The sequence below is a fragment of the Bacillus rossius genome, chromosome 14 (assembly GCF_032445375.1).
Source record: "Bacillus rossius redtenbacheri isolate Brsri chromosome 14, Brsri_v3, whole genome shotgun sequence".
NCBI classification, from domain to species: domain Eukaryota; kingdom Metazoa; phylum Arthropoda; class Insecta; order Phasmatodea; family Bacillidae; genus Bacillus; species Bacillus rossius.
The window spans coordinates 17,447,271-17,457,824 of record NC_086341.1 but is presented as its reverse complement, the minus strand read 5'-3'; the positions used below and the strand labels follow the sequence as shown (position 1 = coordinate 17,457,824).

Here is a 10,554-nt window from a genome sequence, read left to right as displayed (position 1 = left end):
AGGCTATTTTGCCGCATCGTTGGCTTACAGGGACGTGTGCGCAACTGCTTTAGTAATGGGAATGATTATGGTGCAGCGCAGTGCAGCTAGGTATCGCGAAGCGAATAGATGTACCAATAGATCGACTAGGATTATGTCTATTGTCAGTATGCGAAGTTGAAGGTTCCCCACGAACAGTGTGTCTGCCCTGGGTCACAATCTGAAGACTGCTGGAAAGTAATGGCGAAAGGGAAGAGACAATGCCACCTCGTGCTAGAATGCACAAAAAAAAAATTAACTAGAAGAACTTTGTATTTAGATAATATGAAGTGGCATACTTGCCTTAATAATACATAATCAATTTGCATTACAGCTAAAAGTCCTTTTGCAATTGCTTGAAATAATAAATAATGGAAAGTTTGAAAAAAATTGGATTGTTTTTTTACTGACTGTTCTCGAGGTTGTGATGATTGCTTTTTTTGACCTCTATAGTTAAATGGTGAGTTTATTTTTGCTTTAGAGGCTGGCTATTATGGGGAACGATACTTGGCTTTCAGCTGTGCCAGGTGGTTCGATGTCGAATTTTATATGTTGGTCATACACTATATGCTAAATAAATCATGGGATACGGGATTGTGAATTATCGTTTTAAAAATTCTTAATCCTAACATCTGTGCGGTGTGTGGCAGAAAAATACTTTAATATTTTTTCTGTAACAATCTTTTCATATCTGAAAGGAAAATGTTAAATGGTATTTTAAAAAAAAGAAGAACAATTTGAATTACTCTTGTGAGTGTGACAAATATCGGGAATGATTAGAAAATATTTATGGCCACACTGAACGACAAATGCTACAAAAAAATTCAAATATTGTCGGTTAGATCTTTCACTTCAAACTGACGGATTAATGGAATTGCATTAAGTAAATCTGAAATGATTAATATAATTCTAAAATAGAATTTCATTATTCATGCTTTGACGTATGATCTCAAATAATAGTTGAAACATGGAAGAAGTTATGGATGCCTTGGAAGCGTACGAAAAAGAACTGCATGCAAGTTACAACTTCAAGAAAATTCCGCATCAAATTAAAAAGTCTGTGGAACAGCAAATAGAGAGAAGGTTAAGATAATTTTCTTACGCTCTTCATAGTGAATGTATGTTTATGGTAAAAATTGACTTGTTTGAATATAACATACTAAAATTACAAGAGGGTTGTCTGTCTATAATGTTAAAGAGTTTACAAAAAAAATATTTTAAAGACTGGTGTATCCTATAGGAAGGTAATTCTGAAGTTGAGCCTCTATTCTGAAAATATCCGATATGCTTTTTAAACTTGAATGGTTTACATTCTCAGAGAGGCCAGTGTGATACTTTACAGTAGCAAAATACCATTAACGAGTGGTTATGTTTAATAAAAAGCAAATACTGATTATCTGGGAATGATAGTTGGGTTAGTTCAATTAAATTTAAATATTCTTAGTAATATTGTCGACGGTTGGTTAGGTTAGCTTAGCTCATTAAATATAACTAAATAGTTTGTTATGCTAGGTTATTTGGATTAATAGAAGTTTGGTTAGGAATTGCCAGTTAAAATGTAGCTCACTTAAACTACTGAACTGTCATGTACTACTAACAACCGTTTGCCCAATATGGAAGTATCCTTTCTTAAACTTGCTACTGGAAAATAATAATCTCTGCACCACATGGTAATAAAATAAAATATCAGTAGCTTTGCTGTTTTTCAGAATGAATAATAAAATGTCGGTAAATATGTAGTTGGGCGGTATTTGCGAAAAAAAATGTTAAAAATCCAAAAATACTTTTATTCTATGCTCTTTAACTTCCTCTTTTCATTAAAAGCGGCGGAGGTAAGAAATTCCAAATACTTTAGGAGATATCAAATTTTTAAATTTCATCACAATTATACCAGGTCATTCATGTGGCTTTCGCCATTGTTTCTTGTTTACAAGTATATATTTTTTTATTGGATAATGATGTCACGTGATTGTTCGTGATAGGCCAGAATTCAAATGAACCAATACGTGATTATTTAGTTCATTTATTGTTTAAAACGGTGTTTAATTACCGCCTCCAACTTAGGCGAGTGTTTAACGTTTCAAATTTTAATGTTTTATTTATTTGGATACTGTTGCGCAAGTAATAAGTAAAAAAAAATTACGTGAGTTCCTACTGTTCATCCTTTGTCCCGGTTTGTTAGGTCAGGTCAATTACATTATAAATACTTTAAAACTAAAGAACCATTGAAATTAATTCATATTATTTTTAATGTACACTTATTTTCAAAGTATTTATAATGTATCTAACCTGACCTAATCGACCATTTTCATTAATTAGGCATTCACAAACACATGGCAATAAAAAAATGGCCAAGGTCGATTGATTACACAGGTCTTGAATAGCAAAATAAGAACGGCGATATCTCCTAAAGTATTTGGAATTTCTTTCCTCCGCCGCTTTTAATGAAAAGAGGAAGTTGAAAAGCATCTAATAAAGGTATTTTCGTATTTTTAACATTTATTTTCGCAAATACCGCTCAACTACATATGATGAAATTTAAAAATTCGATATCTCCTAAAGTATTTGGAATTTCTTACCTCCGCCGCTTTTAATGAAAAGAGGAAGTTGAAGAGCATCTAATAAAGGTATTTTCGGATTTTTAACATTTTTTTTCCGCAAATACCGCTCAACTACATATTTACCAAAATGTCATAAAGTAAAGAAAAAACATTTTCAGTTTTTTTGCTTCTTTTTTGATGTGCTTGTCTCCTAGTTAATTACCACATGATTTTAATGTCATTGGGGTCAGAATCTGATCTCACAACCACAGGAAATTTGGCAGCATTATGCATTAGATGTAAACTTTATTAATCTTTTGTTTTAAATATCTTCGGCATTCTGCCACTAAATAACCAGTAAAAATTTACATGCATGACTAAATGGGCTGCAGAATATTTGTGAACAATTACAGAAATGAAACTGAAAGCTGGTGGACTACTATACAAGTTAAAAATTTGGAAAACGGCACTTTATGTAAGTAGTGTGTTCTGGGAGGTGTTGGCATACTTGAACCAGATTTAATTGATAGTAACCTTCAGAAGAATTTACAAAAGATAGTTAACAAAACCTCAAAGTTTTTTGAAAAATCCTTTAATTCTTTAAATATAATTCATGGCCCTTAAAACCATATAAGTCTCTCAATTTTTTTTTTACTTTATAAAAAAAATGTTTTAAAATATGTGAGGACCATTTAACAAAATTTGTTAATTTTATTTTTTGTTCCAGAAACAACATTATTGAACAGATTGAAAACGTAATCTTTGGTGTGATGGAGAGTGCAGCTCGATTGACTTCACCGTTGCTTCAAATTCGAAATCAGCGCGACTGGGACAACACAGTTTTTACAGACAGGTGCAGATTTTTCTCTTTCGCCTGAATTGTTAGGGGAAGGGGAGAACACATTTTTGAGTTCCTATATTGGTCGAATCATGTTGGGTTTAACTACCATTCCATTCTTGTGGTTGATTTACGCCGATTCTTGTGTAAGTTCACAGCACATTTTGTGAAGCATGGGTAGAAATCCGTAGGAGGTCCGGATAACATTTATTGATAAGCTACAGGGTTATTATAATTTTCTTTTTAACTTTACTTTCCAAAGATCACAAAGAGAATACCACTATCTCGTGCATTTTACTTATTTAATGCCTTGTTTAGTTATTTTTGTTACAAATACTACTATGAATATTATTTTACAAATTTACACACATTGTTAACCTATTAATACTTGACATCATGGGCACGGCCCCCCTGGAATCAAAAAGCACCTCTCTGAGGGGGCTAGTTTGCGCCTGAAAAATCGTAACGTAACTACGAATGGGTGCGTGTACTTATGTACTCGTGTGAGAAGTTATACTTCTTTGGCATCATTAAAAAATAGTCTTTAATTGCATGCAAATAATTAACTACAATAAAATAATAAAAGGGCTGGTAAAAGATAGTCAACACAGTCAATTAAGTTCAGTTTAAATTTGAAAAATTAAATAAAATTTAGAGAATAATAAATATATAGGTATGCATACCTGCCAACCTTTCCGATTTTTCCGGAAGTCTTCCGAATTATAACTGCTCTTTAGGATTTTCTGAAATTGTCTGAATTCTTCCTATTTTTGTAATTAAAATAGCTTCGCGGTAAAAGAAAGTCGGTGTCTTCCAAATCGATTCAACATTCATGTCGATCGATGTATCACGTGTTGTGCTTATGACTATTGATTGTTTTTTTTTCTCTTGATTACACAGTTCTACAGAGAGTACGTCGTCACTTGTTTGTTAGACGGTTAGTTAAGATAGGTGATTTTGATTTATAATTTACGATCTGCTATTACGTATTAAAATTTGAATTTCAAATACATATAAACTGGCAAAATACGCTGTGGTTACGAGTGCAACGTGAAACAACTGTTTACGAATTTTTTTACTTTGTTACGGGCTATTGCCGTTGCCTCGTTTAGGCATTTATGACAGGTTATGAAGCACAAACTGTCTGCATTATGTTTTCAAAGATGAGTATGAAAAAACAATATTATTACCAGACATTCCGATATACGTATAGTGCAGAGTTTCCATGCATTTTAAATTCTGACAAAGGGGAAAGGTTAGGATTTTGTAAGATATGCAGATGCGACATCAACATATCGCTTGGCGGTAAAAGTGACATCATCAGCGTGCACATCAAAAGTGTGAGGCATTTATCCAACGTAAAATGCCAAGAAGATAATCACAAACTTTCAAGGTTCTTTGTTAAATCTGGGGGTGCAGATCTAGACATTACGCGAGCTGTGTGTTTATTTACTTCATTTTTGATAGAGCATAACATTCCTCTACCGGCCGCAGATCATGCAGGTGCACTTGTCAAAAAAATGTTCCCAGACTCGGAAAATGCCAAGTAATATGGATGTGGGCGTACCATAACTTCTATTATTGAACAGATGGCTTTGGATGCAAAATCCGGAGTAGTGCAGTTCTTAAAAAGTGGGCCGTTTTCAGTCGTAACTGATGGTAGCAACGATACTAGTTTTAAGTTGTATCCTATTGTAGTTACGTTTTATGATGAAGCACAGCATAAAATTGTAAATGTTGTTCTTTCCATTCCTGTTCTGGAAGGTGACTGCACTGGACGGAATATTGGTAATTTAGTGCTTTCCCAATTTGAATGTAATGGTATTCCCATTGAACACTGCATTGCATTTTACTCAGACAATGCAGCTGTTATGATAGGGCATAAAATTGGTGTCGCAGCAGTGTTGAAGGCAAAACACCCTGGGCTTATTGAGATTGGCTGTGTTTGTCATCTAATAAACTTAGCTGCAGAAAAAGCTGCAATTTCTCTGCCAGTAAAAGTCGATGACATGCTTGTAGATATTTTTTATTATTTGGAGAAGAGTTCCAAGAGTAAAGAAAGGTTACTCAAGTTTCAAGATCTGCACGATACAGAAGCCAAGAAAATTCTGAGACATGTGTGTTCAAGATGGCTTTCTCTTAGAAGAAGTTTGTTGAGGGTTTTTGAGCAATGGCAACCATTACTTAGCTTTTTTAAGAGAGAGGTATTAAATCAGAAACAATCTGTGTCTCTAACCTCTTAAAAAATTCCTAAGCTTCAACAAGCTCAAGTGGAGCCCATCAAGGCCTAGATAAAGAGACAGAGAAGAAAAGGAAACTAAGTTCTGTTTCCTTTACCAGCCATACAAAAGATGCTTCACCTTCGGCAAAAAATGATGTTCCTATTCTGAAGAATGAAAGTCCTTTTATGAATCGAGAAGAAAAACTATTTATGTTTCTTTCTTCTGATCTTAATAAAGGGTCATTCCATATAAAATCAACCAGAGGCCTTAACCTCTACACCTTAGATTTTCATTTTTTTTGTATATTGGTAATATCAACTAAATACATTATAAATCTATTTTTTCTAAAAAAAAAATTCTGAGTAGTTTTTTTTGTATAAATTTTTGAAAATTGCAAAAATAGCCAATTTTAGCAATGTTTTTTGATCACTCAAATACTTGTAGGTTTCCAACTAATGGTGCTAAAAGGCTGTTTGACAGCTCATTTTAAAGGTCATTGAATGGGATTCAATTTGGTATGTAACATGACCAACTTCGGAAAAAAAAATAATTTTTATTTGTTTTCAAATTTTTAATATTGAATTTCTAAAAAAACACCATTTTCGATTTTTTTTTTTTAAAAAAGTATGTTATTCCTACATATATTGGTTAGATTTGTGCCAAATTTCAAGGTGGAGAATCAATGGGATCATGAGTAAATAAAAATGAGAAGTTTAGTAGATGCTTAAGGGGGCATGGTAGATAAATAAATGCTTTAAGCGTCAGTTGGACGTTATGGGTTTTTGGAAGACAACATTGAAAAACTGCAAAAACAACAATCCTACATACGTAATGTTATTTGCCAACTTTATTAGCAGACGTCCCAAAAAGACAATTCTCGAGCATTGTTTCTTCCGCATCAATTAAATGTTCGAAATTACCAAGGCAAAAGTTTTGGCTTCAAGTAACCTTCAGTTTTTAATTAATGCATTTAGCTCTGGTTTAGATACCATGCCGCCTTGAGAAATAGTTGCAGCAAGGAAGAGTAGCATAATTTTACATCAAATTTTGACTTAGTAAAGTATTCAAATTTTATTGTTATAGACTAAAATTTTTTTACAAATTATAAAGCACGGATAACAAATCTTACCTTACATTCATCCAGTGTTCTTTGATTAAACATTTGATCAATATGATAATACAAAGCACGTGATCTTGCTGAACAGATGTAGCCTAAGTTCAAAGCACATGATCTTGCTGAAAGGATGTAGCCTAAGTTATAACTGACAAAACATGTTACTGTGAAATACGATAACTTTTGGTGGCTTGCATGTATATTGGCAAAAAATAATGAGAATAATGAAGTTAAAGTCAGTTTTTTACATCCCAAAAGACCTGCTGCTTCCTTTTTTTATCCAACACCAAGAGCCGATATACTAGACATTAGAACTTGAGATCTTCTTAAAAAGGTTGAACTTTGTACAGCAACTGGGAGAACTTTTACACTCACTAAAGAAGACATTGTAGAGACATCACGCCTGCTTGAATGAAGTATGCCACAACCTAAGTGAAAACTGTAAATAATTAAATATATACTAAACAGATTTTTTTCATGAGCAATTATATGTTTTGTCAGTTATAACAAGCTACATCCTTTCAGCAAGATCATGTGCTTTGAACTATGCTACATCTGTTCAGCAAGATCACGTGCTTTGTATTATCATATTGTCACGTCTCACTTTCAGGGAGGGGGGGGTGTGTTATATTCTTCAAAAATGTAGCTCAGATAAATTATAAACTCAAAACATTAACTAGCCATAGAGCGTTTCACTGAGGATTGATCTTAGTAGGTGTATTCTTATACAAGAATAGAAAATCAGGATACTGAGAAAACAATAAGATAAACCTAAAAACAATAGAACACATAACATTTATTGATAACAATTAGAGTTGACAAATGATGTGGCACCTTCCATGTCCGCTATAAGCCTTAAATAACCAGACATACCACAATAACATTCAGATTAAGATTCCATTATGAGTACTAACACATTAACATTATCCTTATAATTTCCTCTAGGCCACCCAGTGATACCCAACTTCATTAGTTCTTGCACAACTTCATTTTTAAAAATTATTAAGAACATTCACTACTTCGAAACTGATTTTTCAAATTATTTAGTTTAAGTCTATAACGTCATCATAAACATGAAAAGACAAGGATCGTGATACAAACAAATTACCGAGTTTATACTTGACAATAAAAAGGAAACTGTAGTGCTCAACTCATTACACGTTAATAACACCAAGTTTTTAAAACAAATTATTTATGAGAGCAAATAATACACCAAACGAGAATTTTAAAGTTAACTACGAAGAAACATGAAGGTGCGGAAGGCTAAGAGTCCGGCATCACTCAGACGCCATTTCGATTACACTCACCTAACCATTACCACGTCACCGCACGGCTGGGCAGCATAACAGTCTTCCACAGGATTACAGCCCCGCGAAAACATTTTACATCTCTTTTAAGCCATTTGCTTGGCCGCAAAACGCTACGGGGAAAACATCCTGACGGGAAGTTTTCCTGTGTTTTCCAAACACGTAAAGTTATTACAACAAGCCGGCCGCGCTGTCGGCCGCGCCGAGTTGTCCACGTAGTCAGAAAACCGGCCACCAGGTTGCAACACTCGCCCTGCGCAAAGCGCGTGCGCACAACCTCGTTCCCAGCTGGCCTCAAAAAAAAAACTGTAAACGAGTCTGCTCCGCGTTTCTCTGGAACTGCAGCAAACAACGTGACAGCTGACCTGGCTGAAACGCGGTCACGCCTGCGTTCCCAGACAAAGACGTGCAAGACTCGCACTCTTCCAGCCCCGCGGAGACCCAAATCAAACAAAGGTGTTACACCATCTTAGCGTGAGGGAAACCAAGTGCCGAACTAGCGAAACGAATTTAAAATTGTATTATCAACAAATAAATTAATTAAATAAATTAATGACAATTTTGAGCTACGTGACAATATTGATCAAATTTTTAATCAAAGAACACTGGATGAATGTAAAGTAAGATTTGTTATCCGTGCTTTATAATTTGTAAAAAAAATTTTGTCTATAACGATAAAATTTGAATACTTTACTAAGTCAAAATTTGATGTAAAATTATGCTACTCTTCCTTGCTGCAACTATTTCTTAAGGCGGCATGGTATCTAAACCAGAGCTAAATGTATTAATTAAAAACTGAAGGTTACTTGAAGCCAAAACTTATGCCTTGGTAATTTCGAACATTTAATTGCTGCGGAAGAAACAACGCTCGAGAATTGTCTTTTTTGGGACGTCTGCTAATAAAGTTGGCAAATAACATTATGTATGATTGTTGTTTTGCAGTTTTTCAAAGTTGTCTTCCAAAAACCTATAACGTCCAACTGACGCTTAAAGCATTTATTTATCTACCATGACCCCTTAAGCATCTACTAAAATTCTCATTTTTATTTACTCATGATCCCATCGATTCTCCACCTTGAAATTTTTCACAAATCTAACCAATATATCTAGGAATAACATGATTTTTTTTAAAAAAAAATAGTAAATGATGTTTTTTTAGAAATTCAAAATAAAAAATTTTGAAATCAAATAAAAATATTTTTTTTTCCGAAGTTGGTCATGTAACATACCAAATTGAAGCCCATTCAATGACATTTAAAATGAGCTGTCTAACAGCCTTCTAGCACCATTGGTTGGAAACCTACAAGTATTTGAGGGTGGAGAGGGGGGGAGGGGGAGGTGGGGAGAGGGAGACACACCTAGAGACCTATTGAATGTCTATAAAACTAACTTTTTTATGAGCAGATTTTCATGAAATAAATCATGAAATCGTTCAACGATAAAAGCTGTTTATTTAATTAAGCGAACGGGTTCGCCCCAAGGAGAAAAGTGACGCGGTGAGACCTCGTGGGCATAGAGAAATGACACACACTCACTATTGATGTGTCTATGAAACATGATTTGTTTCTGCAATTTAAATTGTAATATACAAAAAGGGTATTGAAAATTGAAACAAATATGGCGACACTACAAACTGTCAGGATCTTTATTTTTTTCTTACTCTCTACTTGGTTCCTTACAACAGCATTCACTCTCGCTCTCTCTCTTTCTATTCCCCCTCTCCAGGAGCGTTAAACGTTCTTCATTATGTACATGCTCCTGTGACTCCATATACTCAATTGACAAGAAGCACTATAACAATGGGAAAATAAATATTTGAATAAACATTTACATCACTTTAAAAAATTGAACAGAAGCGCTTGTTGCCGAAAATTTCATGCAAACACCTAAAGCATCACACGCTTTTCCTACAGGAACAGATGAGAACTGAAGGAAAGGCAAGTGCCCACTAACGGCTTGAATTTAGAAACGTAGTCCATCCAAGAAACCCGCGTGACGCACATTTCCTGCGAAACCCGTATGCCACGCATTCCTCTCGTGACCCATTCACCAGCGTTCTTTCTGCACGGAATCATCATTCCTGCGGGAAAGAATGCTCGTCTATGGCTGGCTTATGTTACGAAAATAATGGCTTTAATCGTGATGTTTATTTAACGAATGCCATTTAAAAATACATAGCCACATTTTATGCATACGTGTATGACGAACCAATGTTTTTAGAAAATAAACGGGATTGTTTTTTGGAAAACCAGAGTCGTCTTGTGATGACATCTCTTATCTCTGATCGTGTTCACAGCCGTTGATTTAGAACGCCCAATACTCTAAACAGGACACAACTGCGTGTAAATATTGTTTTCTGATATTCACGTGACGATTGTTGGCCGTGCAACAACGTTTACTATTACATTTGTTTTAAGCCCAGTGCTCACTGATGTTGCACTTCGAGTGAGAGCCTTGTTTGCTTCAACGTACCTATGCGAGTCTTCATCAAAAATAAGTACAGGAGTAGGATAAC

The 10,554-nt window shown here is 34.6% G+C and overlaps 1 protein-coding gene across 3 annotated transcripts in view; it reads left to right on the top strand.

Moving 5' to 3' along the window:
• Nucleotides 1-754: 754 nt before the first annotated feature.
• The window catches only part of LOC134538687 (meiotic recombination protein SPO11), a 33,861-nt gene continuing 24,061 nt past the window's right edge, over nt 755-10,554 (top strand). The window contains exons 1-2 of one of the 3 annotated variants that reach the window (XM_063380117.1): nt 755-1,101; nt 3,286-3,411. In XM_063380117.1, coding sequence (XP_063236187.1) covers nt 986-1,101; nt 3,286-3,411 — 242 coding nt within the window. In that variant the 5' untranslated portion in view covers nt 755-985. The remainder of the gene's footprint in view (nt 1,102-3,285; nt 3,412-10,554) is intronic. The other 2 variants (XM_063380116.1, XM_063380114.1) reach the window with 2 other exon arrangements.